This window comes from Pelecanus crispus, chromosome 5 (assembly GCF_030463565.1).
Source record: "Pelecanus crispus isolate bPelCri1 chromosome 5, bPelCri1.pri, whole genome shotgun sequence".
In the NCBI taxonomy this organism is placed as follows: domain Eukaryota; kingdom Metazoa; phylum Chordata; class Aves; order Pelecaniformes; family Pelecanidae; genus Pelecanus; species Pelecanus crispus.
The window spans coordinates 51322234-51335051 of NC_134647.1; the positions used below are offsets into that span (position 1 = coordinate 51322234).

The 12818-nt window shown below is 53.0% G+C and overlaps 1 protein-coding gene across 1 annotated transcript in view; it reads left to right on the forward strand.

The window, feature by feature from the left end:
• The window catches only part of NMNAT2 (nicotinamide nucleotide adenylyltransferase 2), a 28521-nt gene extending 19842 nt beyond the window's left edge, over positions 1-8679 (forward strand). The window contains exons 2-11 of the mRNA XM_075711319.1: positions 1683-1771; positions 2504-2571; positions 3286-3364; positions 4553-4682; positions 5358-5438; positions 5553-5597; positions 6930-7006; positions 8021-8122; positions 8368-8435; positions 8577-8679. Of these exons, the coding sequence (XP_075567434.1) occupies positions 1683-1771; positions 2504-2571; positions 3286-3364; positions 4553-4682; positions 5358-5438; positions 5553-5597; positions 6930-7006; positions 8021-8122; positions 8368-8435; positions 8577-8679 (842 nt within the window). The remainder of the gene's footprint in view (positions 1-1682; positions 1772-2503; positions 2572-3285; positions 3365-4552; positions 4683-5357; positions 5439-5552; positions 5598-6929; positions 7007-8020; positions 8123-8367; positions 8436-8576) is intronic.
• Positions 8680-12818: the final 4139 nt, after the last annotated feature.

Consider the following 12818-nt stretch of genomic DNA (forward strand, 5'->3'; position numbering starts at 1 on the left):
CTCCTCCTGGTGAAGCCTTCCGAATTTCCAAAACAGCAGCACGAGGTGTGAATCTTGCGGTGGGTGTGGCAGGGATCCATCCATGCTAAGCACCTGTGCATGCAGCCCTGTGCAGGATGGCAATTCTTATTTAGGCTGTCAACCAACAGCACATCTTAGAACCACAAACTCACAGAATGGTTTGGGTTGGAAGGGACCTTCAAAGATCATCTAGTCCAACCCCCCCTGCCGTGGGCAGGGACATCTTTCATCAGGTTGCTCAAAGCTCTGTCCAACCTGACCTTGAACACTTCCAATGATGGGGCATCCACAACTTCTCTGGGCAAGCTGTTCCAGTGTCCCACCACCCTCATTGTGAAAAAAAGTCTTCCTTATATTTTCCCTTGATCTACCCTCTTTTAGTTTAAAACTGTTGCCTCTTGTCCTGTCACTACAGGCTCTGGTAAAAAGTCTCTATTTTTCTTATAAGCCAACTTTATATATTGAAAGGCCACAATAAGGTCTCCCCAGAGCTTTCGCTTCTCCAGGTTGAACAACCCCAACTCTCTCAGCCTTTGTCCATAAGAGAGCTGTTCCAGGCCTCTGACCATTTTTGTGGCCCTCCTCTGGACTGGCTGTAACAAGTCCATGTCTGTCTTATACTGGGGACCCCAGAGCTGGATGCAGTACTCCAGCTGGGGTCTCATGAGAGCAGAGTAGAGGGGGAGCATCACCCCCCCTTGACCTGCTGGCCACACTGCTGGTGATGCACCCAGGACACAACTGGCTTTCTGGGCTGTGAGCACACATTGCCAGCTCATGTCCAATTTGTCATCCACCAGTATACCCTTCTTGGCAGGGCTGCTTTCAATCCATCCATCCTTCTCCTAGTCTATACTGATGTCCTCCTGCAGGGATTTACAGCCAGCCACTGACACATGAGCCAACAAAAAGTTTTCTGCTCATAAAACCACAGGGTTGTCCCTGCAGCCCAGCAGTGGCGGAGGCAGCGGGTTTTGTTATTATCCTGGTTTTTTAATCTTGCCCACATCTACAGGGTCCTTGTCAGAAGTGATGCTTGAGGTTAGGAGAGCCATCGGTCACCTTCCAGCTGCTAAGAAAGCTTTTGGCTGGTAGTCAGCAGCAAAGCGTAACAGGCAAGGAAGGGAGAAGTCATGGAGAGAGAAAGGGTGGACATAGTTTATGGCAGAGAAAAATAGAAAGAAAAGGATTTGTCTGCAGGCAGTGAACGAACAAGCTTCATGCATCACCTTGTGAGCTTGGTCTGGCTCCTCCAGGGCTGCCGAAAGAGCCCATCTCTGCCAAGCAGCTCTCATCAGTGGTGCAGGCTGTTGGCTGCCCCTCTGGTGCCCTGATGAGGTGGTTGAAGGTGATTTGGGGTCTAAATGTGATTTAGCTTTTGCTAAAGACCTGCCTTCTTCCACCAAATCCTCCTTCCTACAAGGTTTGGGGGTCCCTGGGAAAGTCTATGCTCAGCATCACCAAGGATGGCACTGAATGAGTCGGGCAGTAAAGACGAAACCAGGTCTTCCTTTGGTTACCTTCCCCACACGGCACTGCCCAAGCCAGATAAGCTGCTCCATGAGTGTTTGGCAAAGCCAGTGGGTAGCAGCAGGGTGCTGTGGGGCTCAGTGGGTCCAGCTGAATCCCCCTGCACCCTTTTCCTTATCTTCCTCCTTCAGAGCGAGCCCGGGATTATCTGCACAAGACCGGACGCTTCATTGTCATCGGTGGCATTGTCTCGCCTGTGCACGATTCCTACGGGAAGACGGTGGGTCGTCCCCATTTTCCCTTTCTGCCTTCTACGTATGATGGTATCTCTGAAGCTAGGGGTGAGCACTGGGCAGCACTGCCTGCACCCATGGTCCTTTCATGGACCCCCTCTGCCCAGGGCAGCTCCTGACCATGGGAAAGTCTCTGAGAGGAGGGAGAGGATGAAACCACTCACTCTTTAGATAAAAACTGCAGGGAGACCCTACAATGAGCCAAAGCACTAGACAGCAAAGAGAAACATTCTTGCCCAAAACGGTGGTGGTCAGCTTGTTCAGCTGGGGTTTTTTTTGTTGTTGTTGTTTGAATGATTTCAAAGCCGATTTTTATTGTGGGGATGGCAATGATGCAAACAGGGACCTTTAAAAGCACTTTCTGGAGCAGGGGGAAATCCAAATTAGGAGAAGAGAGTTTCGTTCTCTCCTGAAAGCTGGAGAAATTTCATCAAGAAACCACCATCCCCAGGTCTGGCCCCACTGCAGCGCAGGTCTGAGAGTGGTGGTGCTGAGCAAATCTCACGAACTGGTGTGTAACCAGGGCTGAAGCAAGGCAGGGACTCCTCCCCTCCAGCAAACAGGAGCTTAAATAAATTTTTGTGGGCAGGAGCGAATCCTTCTGGGCTGTCTCATCTGAGTGAGCCTGATGCTCTGCCCCAGGAAGGTTTGCAAGCCCAGGCTGGCCAGGGCACAATGCTTGCCTCCTGTAACCATTCCTCCATCACCCTCTCTTGCAGGGTCTGGTCTCAAGCCGGCACCGCCTGACCATGTGCCAACTGGCTGTCCAGTCCTCCGACTGGATCAGGTGAGTGGCAGAGCCCACACCTGCCACGGCACCAGCAGCCCCTGGCAGCCCCTGCCCCTTCCCCAGCGCCGTGGTGGCAAAGTCCTGCATGCAAACTGGAGATGTCACCAGCTGCTAGAGCTCCAGGATGGACTTTCTCCTCTCCCAACCAAAGCTTTGTTAAAAACTGGAGGCTTTCCTCTCCTAGTCCAGCAGAGAACCAATGAGGAGTGTTACACCATCCTGCAAGGGAGCCCTTTGGCTTCAGGGGTCTTGCAAGCCTGCCACTGAGTCTGTAGTGTCTGGGTGAGGCTCAAAGTCACCCAGCCCACCCCAGCCTTGTGCCATGGCACCTTCCCTTTCTACACCTGTGGCACCAGCCCACGGACTCTCCCCTTCCCAGCATTGCCACATGGCGTCTGGCAGCTGAGGTGGGACCAGAAACATCTCTGGGCTGCTCTCAGGAAACAAGGTTGTAACACATGTCATTATATCCAAGCCAAATGAAAGCTGGTTAGTTGGGTACCAAGAGTGGAAAGGTGTCCAGGCACATGTTCAGGTCCCCAAAGCTATTAGGGAGAGCTGGATGGAAGGGCTGGAGGAAGGAGATGATTCATGGCAGAGCTGGGGGAGTGATGGTGGCTGCTCATGGCGTGGTGGGGAGGAGGTAGCGTGGCCAGGAGGTCCAGGCAGTGGCCATTGGCCAACACTATTGCCTTGCTGTGCTTCCCGCAGGGTGGACCCCTGGGAGTGCTACCAGGACACCTGGCAGACCACTTGCAGCGTGCTGGAGCACCACCGTGACCTGATGAAGGTGAGGCAGCCCCTGCGCCATGGGTGCACCTGGGGTGAGGGCATGGGGAGAGCACAGGAGTGGGCTTGCCCTTGCACCAGCATGTGGACATCAACAACCAAAATATGGCTGGGACAGAGAGAGAGAAGACTTGCAGGAACATGCCTGAAATCCTGACCTGGAAGAGGTGCAAGATACCTTGTCACAGCTGCTTTGAGCTCCTTGCCCTGATGGTGAAAGTAAATCGAGCCCTCCGGCTGGACCCGGAAGCCATCCCAGTCCCACGCACACCAGGAGGGTAGCAGGGGTGGGCATAAGCCAAAACATTAATGTCAACTGCTTGGTCCACCCTGAGGAGGAGAGGTGGACGTGCACCCCCACTCACCAGCTGACCTGAAACTGCTGTATGAACCTGATGGCATGACTCAGCAGGAAAATTTGGCATCTGGGTAGGCCCCCAGGAAGCACACAACCCAGGAGGAAAAGTCCCTCCAAAGCCCAGGTGGACCTGAGAGCCAAGGAAGAAGGTGGCTACCCTTGGGTGACTGCAGCGATGGGGAAAGCAGGGCTGCTGCCAACACTTGGATACAGTGAGCAAACCAAGGACGGGAAATGGATAAAACAGCAACGTACAAACTCACAGGCAGCCCAGGCAGGAGGCACAGAAGTAGCATCAGCCATCCCAACACAATGTCCAGTGCATCCAGGGACCGTGTCAAAGTGTGTCAAAGTGGTGTCAAAGCCAGGGAGCCCCTGGAGATGCCTTCCTTCTCCTGCAGGGACCAGTGGAGGAGAAGAGGGCACACTTGCTCCCTGAGTAACGTGTAAGCTGCTGGCTTTGCACCACTGATTCATCAGCCACTGTATTTAATTTATTCATGAGAATTTATGAGCACCTCCAGGCAACGGGGGCAATGCCTCCCTCCAGGCAGCACAGCTGCAACCTTGCCAGCCTCATGGGTCCACACAAAAATTTAATCCCACCATACCCAGCCTTAATCATGAGTCATTATCCACAGGGTCCTGCTAGCCCCAGGCCCATCCAGAGAGGTCAGATGGGACTGGGGATCCTAAAGTGAGCTTGGATCTACCTGTCACTAAATATGACCTTCAGCCTGAGGTGTGGAGGCTCGATACGGGGATCATAAAGGTTTTGGAAGGTAGCCCGGGTGAATGCACTGTTCCAGGTACATCTCTCCCTTGTTGCAGAGAGTGACTGGCTGCATCCTCTCCAACGTCAACACCCCCTCCATCACCCCTGTGATCGGCCAGCCCCAGAATGAGTCCTCGCAGACCATCTACCAGAACAACAACAATGTCTCCAACAAGCCCACCGCGGGTAGGTGGCAGCAGGGTAGAGAAGAGGGGGATGACCATTCACCCCTCACCTCCCAGCCAGGGCTGCCGAGCACTAGGAATGGCTCTCCATCATCTTATTTGGGTCAGGTCACTCATCAGGCTCCATGCACCAAGCCCAGTGTTGGGTGGGGATGCCATGGAGGAGTTAGTTAGCATCCAGCACAGCAAGGGAGCCAAGAATGGCTTAAAATGGCTGTGAACTCTCACCAGTCCTTAGCTGGATGACGTTCAGGCAGTGAGAGCAGCTAAGAGAAAGGCTACCCTGTACCCGTGGGGTCTGTGCAAGGGACAAGCTGGCAGGAGAGGTGGCATGGCTGGATCCCCCATGAGCTGGCAGGATGTGGGATATGGAGGTATTAGCTGCGGAGAAGAGGGGGGATTACTTAAATCCCATAAAAATTAACACCTTGTGGGTTTTTCTTTTTTTTTGGGGGGGGGGGGGGGGTGATTTTAGCTGTCCAGCAGGTCTCTTCAAGGCACAATGTAGTGCTCTCAGGAATTAAGACCACAAGAGGTGGCGGTGGGGAATGCTGAGAGTAGTTCCCACACCTGGGCACAGGAGTATCTTGCAGGGTCGGGGTGGCCGAAGCATTCATGCAGGTCAGTCTGCCAGGGCATCATTGTCTCTCTGGTAATTTTTCTTCTTCACCTTTAGCAAAGATCCTGGGGAAAGTGGGAGAAAGCCTGAGCCGGATTTGCTGTGTTCGCCCACCCATGGAGCGCTTCACATTTGTGGGTAGGTAGAGGAAAGCCCCAGCATCGCCTCGGCTTCGGTGCCAGCCCACAGCCTTCCTCCAGCCCTCTCTCCCAGGCCGGGCACCAGCAGCTCTCTTTTGCTTCCCTTCCCCAGATGAGAACGCCAACTTGGGGACAGTGATGAGATACGAGGAGATCGGTGAGTACTCAGCTCCCCCTGCATTGCTCTGGCTCCTTCGAGCCAGCACTACGTGGCTCAGGAGCAGCTGCACAACAGATCTAGTGGCGAGTGAAGGATGCCAGACCATCATCCTGTCCCAATGCCATCTATCGGGGCTTGGGTAGAACAGGAGCAGTGCTAAACTGGCCTGAACCCATTCCTGTTGGCAGACAAGCAGCCTAAAATAAGGAAGCAAACTGCAGAGACCCAGCTCCCAGTGCTGGCATGGACCCACCATGGCATTGTGCCTTGAAAGTCACCCCAAGTGCCATGAAAGCTGCCCTCTGGCAGAGGTGTCACCCACATCCTCGTGTTGCCTGTGGCCCTGACAAGCTTTACACTCAGCAGCGGGAGGGATTTCAGCTGCTTGAGCAGCCATGGTGCTCCTTTCTCTAAAGCCCTTTAGGGCTTTTAGACCCACCAGGCTGCCATGTACTTGGCACCACCATACATCACCCAGGGCTCTGCATGTGGAGCATGGCCCACTGACAGCTTGCTGGTGTTTTTGAGACCCATTTCATGGGCTAGCTCACACACAGCCTGGCACAACACCCATCCTAGCACTGGCACCATGCAAAGCCCAAAGTCTTTGGCCACCTGGAAATGCCAAGCAGGGAGGCACCTTCCCATGCAGCCGCCTCTTCCTACCCCTCCAGGCTTGTTTATGGCTTTCCTCTGGTATTTGTGCAAATAAATTAATCCTTATGGGCCCATCGGAGCAGAAAGCTCCTTCCCACAGCACAACTTTCTTGCTGTGCTTACTGAGCAGCAAAGCCAACCCTCAAAGCAAGCTGTCAGCAAGCACCAGTCCCAGCCTGGGGAGAGAAAGGGAGGACACAGAAGTCCTCCAAGGTGTGCAGGGAAAACCTCTGGTGCTTTATGATCAGCTTTGCTAAAGCAAACATGGCCATGCCCAGGGCTCTGAGCAGTCCCCTGGGCTCTCCCCATTGCCCCGCTGCTGGAGCCCATACAGCAGATCACAAAGTGATTGTGGGTGCTCATAGCATAGAGAAATTACTCCCTTCCCTGGGGATACCCCACCTCCAGGGCTGGAGCACAGCTGTAGTCTAACAGCACATAACAATGCTGACAACAACCCAGCAGCACCGGAAAGGAGCTGAAATAAAGTAGGGTGGGGTACCAAAGTAGGAATGCGAGAAGGACCACAGGATCTTTAGTGGGACTTGTTTTGGCAGGGGAGGTCTGTGTGGAAGAGGATTCCCCTGAGCAGCACAGTGGGATGGCAATGTGGGGGTGCCTGCTCAGCCCCGTTTGCTCCCACCTCTGAGCTTCTCTTCTTCTTTTCTTCAGAGCTTCGCATCTTACTGCTCTGCGGCAGTGACCTGCTGGAGTCCTTCTGCATCCCCGGTCTCTGGAACGAGGCAGACGTGAGTCACCACCACTGGGTGCCCCTCTGTGCTCCTCTTCCCCAGGCTCCCTTCCTCCTCCTCTGCTTCTCACACCCAGCACTGCTGGGAGCTGCCTGGGTCCCTCAGGATGGCAGGAGTCATGCCCACCATCCCCACCGCCTCCTCCATCCCAACCCTGACCCTCACACCTCCCCTACACACAGGCAGCCTGAGGGACAGGGTCTTCTGTTCCTGAGTCACCAACCCTGCCCAGCCTCCCCTTCCACAGACCCAAGCCCTGCTCCCACTCACCACTCACAGAGAGGACATCACCCAGGGTGCAGGTAAGCCAGTCCCAAGGGATTTCCAAAGGCTACGCTCCCACTCCTCAACCCTTGGAAGGAGCCAGCATCAAGTAGATGCAAGTCCCAGCAGAGTGAGATGTGGAGGTAGGAAATAAGAGGTTTACAAGAATTGGCCTGATATTATAAATTAAACACATTTATTAAGCAAAAGCTATTGATCTGGCTGTAAAATTTGCTGACCCAGAGCTCTTTCAGATGAGCCTGATTTTTCCTGAGATGGGTGAGGTAGTGAGACCTGTCCCCATGCAGTGGCAAACTTGGTCACCAGCCTTGGTGCAAACTCAGGTTTTCTCTTCCCAGGGCATAAAAACCCTGCAAGACCTCTGTCAGGACCAGCGCATCCATACTGCTCTTAAAGCCTTCCAGCGAGGCAGAGGTCACGTCCTCTTCAGGCAACCTCTTCTGTTGCCACCCTCTTTCTGTCATGACAAGCCCTCCCTAAAGCCTAAACTCAACATCTATTAATAGGATTAAACCCTGTACCTTTTTATTTTGTCCACTGCAGACCACTCACCACGCCTTGATAAATCCAAATTTCTGCCACAGACTGTCCAGATAGCCTCAAATTCACCTTCTATCTCCATCCAGACCATGGCCCAGCTTTCATGGTGCAGGGGGGCTGGCAGGCAGTAGCAGGTTTTGCACTGGATGGTTATGAAAGCTCTCCCTCTCTTTGGGATGCTCCTAGATGGAGGTGATAGTCGGGGAGTTTGGCATCGTGGTGGTGCCCCGGGATGGAGCAGACCCCGACCGGATCATGAACCACTCCTCCATACTCCGCAAGTACAGAGTAAGTGGATGCGTGCGTGGCCGGGGAAAGTTGTGAGAGGACCCACAGCCTCTCTTTACCCAGGGGAGCACTTCAGCCATGGGGCACAAAATGTCTCAAAGCCAGATACTCTCAGCTGCTAGGTGGGATGAGCAATGGGGCCACCACACAGCAGCCCCCAAAGGCCAGTGGGGCAGGGGGACTGGCAGAGCAGACACCCACTTTCAGGCCATCCCTTCTCTCCTCTCTTCTTCCTTCCCCTACAGAACAACATCCTGGTGGTGAAGGATGACTCAAACCACCCCATGTCGGTTGTCAGCTCCACCAAAAGCAGGTGGGTGATGCAGGGGGGCTTTTGCTATGGGGTGGGGAGAGGGGTGACCCCAGCCAGCCCCCTCCATTTGTGGGGACACCAAGGTGCCACCTGACCCACCTGAGTGGGCTCTGACCCTCTTCTCTCCGCCCTCACCCCCAGACTGGCCCTGCAGCATGGGGATGGACATGTCGTGGATTACCTCTGCCAGCCCGTCATCGACTACATCCTCAAGAGCCAGCTCTACATCAACACCTCCGGCTAAGTGCCAGAGGCCTTGCAGCGAGACAGCCCTCGTGTCCCGCCTGCCTACAGCTCTCCATCACTCTTCTCTCTCTCTCTCAGTCCGTGTCTCCATCTCTCTCCCCACCCCATGGCCTCCTGCCCGTGTCTGCCTCTCACCCCCGGCGCCAACGCTCCATTGTGCAGCAATGTCCAGGGAACCGCAGCACGGCCCTGAGGGGAACAGTTTGGTCTCTTTTTTCTGGGAACTGCCCCCCCCCCACCCCCTTATACACAGGGAGGGAGAGGGGGGTCGGTAAAAGAGCGATGTGCTAGGTGTGCTCGAGGGGAGGCAGCTCCAGCACCCCCCTCCCTGCATGTCACTGGGAAATGGTCCCCCGGTCCGTCCTCCCAGCATGCTCAGAGCAGGGGCTTCCTCTTCTGCATCATCTTACAGTACTTAAGCTCAATAAATCTAGGTGGACTTTTTTTTCTTAAATAGTTTTAGTGTCAGCCCTTTGGACCTCTCAACACGATGACCAAACGAATCCTGGTTGGCAGAGAGCAGTTGTAACCCAACTGGCTCAGTGCCCCACGGCAGGTGGACAACCTAGCTAACAAAATCCTCCTCCTGGCCCTGAAAAGTCATGGAGAGGGCATTTCTGAAGGGGAGTAGAGGCCTTGGCAAGCATCGCTGCCAAACATTACTAGTGGGAATGTCATGTCTCACCTTTCCTTGGCTGCAAGTGAGCCCAACCCATCCCAAGCCACCCCCTGGGCAAGTGGAGTTGGGGTGATGCTCTACTCTGACCCAGTGTCAGAGAGGGCAGCCCACAGCATCTAGAAAGGGACCTGCCATTTATGAAGCCAAGAAACAAGGGAGGAAGAAGCAGGTGGTGACCCAAAGCCTCTGGTGAGGATTTGCCCCAAACCTGGCTGAGCTTCATGAGGCCTGGGTCCATCCCCATCCTCTGGCCTCCAGATCTCCATTTCTGTCTGTAAACTTCCCCCTTTCTCCCTCTGCTCCTATCCTCTTCCTCTCCTTGAAGAGTTTATTAAATGCATGATACTTCCCCCTCCCAAACTGGCTCTGGCTACTTTGCACATCCCTTGGGATGTGCCAGGTTCCTGCTCTCCTGCCTGGAACATGCCCCCAAATGCCAGGTATGGAGCCTAGCGGAGATGCTCACATTAAAAGCAGGGCAGGTAACACTGAGCAGAAGAAAATTATTTAAGTCCTGGAGAGAAGAGGGTTGCTGAAGCAGGCCATTGTCCTGATGATCATCCCTAGGGTGAAAGGACCCTGCAGAGCCCCTGGCAAAGGTCACAGCCACGAGGAGGAAGGTACAGTCCTGCTTTACTCCTCACTTTTTCCTCTCCCTTTGCCCCATCTAACCTTTGGGTATAGCCCTGCTGCCTATAGCTCCTGGACATCTGTCTACTCCCCACAAATTTGGGCTAACTAGGCTCAGGCTGGAACCCCCCACCAAGGCACAACCACTGCCCATGTTGGCTTTGTGGCTTTCCTAGGGCAGCGTTGTGGCTAGCTGCTGGCCCCCAGCAAGGGACAGTGTTGCGTTGAGACACCTGAAGGCTGAGGGTCCTCCAGCGTGTTTCAGGGAAAGATCTGAAATCACCTTTTTCTTTTTTCCTTAAATGTCTACGAAGGGCCACAAGCTGCTCTCATGGAAGCTCCAAAGATGAGACATTGCGCTAAATTTGGTGACCTGCCGGATGCTGCTGGCATCTCTGTAACAGCAAGCACTTTGGACAAAACTAAGTAGCCTACAGCCACAGGCTCCTTGCAGCAGGCAGGGTTTTATGAGCAGCAGTTAGTGACTTCTCAAGGACAGCCCTTCCCAGAAGGGAAAGCAAGAGAGACAGAAGTGATGTGACTTGCCTAAAGGCCAGAAGAGGTCCTTCCTTGCCAGGGATTTCCCTCCACATGGAGAGGCTTGTTTGGGATCTGTCATAAATTCGGCAGCTGAATCCCTCAGTGCCAGCTCTGATATCTCTAGGCAGTTGCGTACGTATCCTGTGGGGTGAGGAGATACAGAGACACCAAAGCAGAGAGGGTGGCAAGAGCGTGCGGGACTCAGAGTGCAGGGACACCTCTTCTCCAGGGAGGTCTTCAGCCAGTTCGAACTGCTCACCACCACCCTGTTGAGCTCCCTTAGCTAACACACTGGGCAGTTGCCCATAGTGGGACATCTCATCCATGAGACACCTGACGTACATAAGCCAGTAGCTAGACTCCTCTCCATCTGTTGTTCTCACATGTTCAGTTTTTCAGTCTCTCCTCCCTCTCCACCCCAACACAGAAGTTATTTCAGACAGCAGCCTCCTCTCCTTGCCAGATGTCACCCATGTTTCTTAGCTCCAAGCTAGAGGAGAAAAAGAAATGGTAGCAACGAACCTCCAAAACACACACACACACACATAGAGAGGGATTTTTAACCTCCTGGAGGAGCAATGCCTCTTTGAAGGGGGAGGAAGGACAGTGGCTTTTAACTGAGGAAAAGACAAAGGGAAATAAAACAAAGGAGATGGAGAAGGAAGGCAGGCGGTGCGTCTGAGAGCCATCTCAGATCCTCCCTCCCTCCCTCAGGTACGCGAGATGGGACACACAGGAAGCCAGCCGGCTTCCCATCCCATTGCAGTTAGGAAGGCATGCCTTAGAGACGTAGCGTTGTGGTACGGATGATGAGTATATTCTGTCTTACTAGTCTTACCTGCGCCTTCGTGTATCCGTTCAGTAAAACTCACAGTACGGGGGGTGGGGTGGGGGGGTGGGGGTTTGTAACAGGTCATTCGGCTCTGGGACTGGTTTGGAAAATGTCTTTGGGTGGGTATGGAAAAAAAAAAAAAAATCCCTGAAGATCCATGTGACCACCTGGGAGGTGAGGACCAGGGTTTGCAGGGTGCAGGGGAGGGGTGGGAAGAAGCTCGTGGGTTTTGGTCTTCGAACCTCCACTTTTAAACCATGCAACTTGCTGAAAGAGAAATGAACTTCAAACGCCTTTTGGAGGAAAAAAAAAAATAGGGGGGAGGGAAAGGGATTGAAGTTGCCATGTCACCGATTTCACCTTTGTCAAAAGTTTTGGAGCCTAATTTTTTTTTCTTCTGTTGCTATATGAAAAAAAGTCATTGACAAAAAAACCTTTATCAGCAAAATGTTTAAATTATGTAATAAACAAAACAAAACAAAGATGTTACTGGTGTCATTTCAAAACAGCCCCAAGACCGAGTCAGTACGAAGAGCACAAGCAGCACGCTCACTGTTGGGAGAGCTGATGGCCAAACTCACCCAAAACAGGGAGCCAGAGAAAATAAACCGGTAGGCAAGATCCAGCCAAAAGTATTCAGTATTTATTGACCTCCTCCTTTTCAAAAAACCCAGCTCGTGGGAAAATAAAGTCAGGTCTATAATACCTGTCCCTATGCTGTACAACAGGAGAAGGAAAACATGCCAGAGGCAAGAATGCAACTCATTTAAATAAAAGTATAAGGCAGACGTATTACTCGGTACATCCTTATCAAGCAAAAGCATGGGTGCTGCTTTATCAGAGCATCAGAGCTAACGAGGGGTGAGCATGTCCCCCAGAGTATCCTCCTCCATCCAGGACCTCCTCTTTCACCACCACGCACATCAGAAGGCTTCAGCAGAGTTGACTTCCAGCACTTGCTAGCTTTTTTTTCCCCTGAAATGGCATCTAAAGGAAGCTGGGAGCAGTGTCAGAACAGAGGTGGACCCACAGGAAATCTGCAGGTGGGTGAAGGGAGCACCATAGTCATCTTCAGCTCCTCCAAGCTCAGATGTACAGTGCAAAACCCTGCAGACAACTACTTGAGCCTCTGAAAAACATCCAGCACCACATGGGAGAGAGGGAGGGATGGAGAGGGGAACGGGCACCACCAGACCAGAGGCCTCTGCATTCAAGACACCGTCAATATTTTTAAATGGATGAAATCAGGGCACTGGCACTCCAGCAGGATGGGACCAGGTCCTGGTTTCAGCTGGGGTAGAGTTAATTTTTTCTTCCTAGTAGCTGACATAGTGCTGTGTTTTGGATTTGGTATAAGAATAATGTTGATAACACACTGATGTTTTAGTTGTTGCTAAGTAGCGTTTATACTAGTCAAGGACTTTTTCAGCTTCCCAGGCTCTGCCAGGTGCACAAG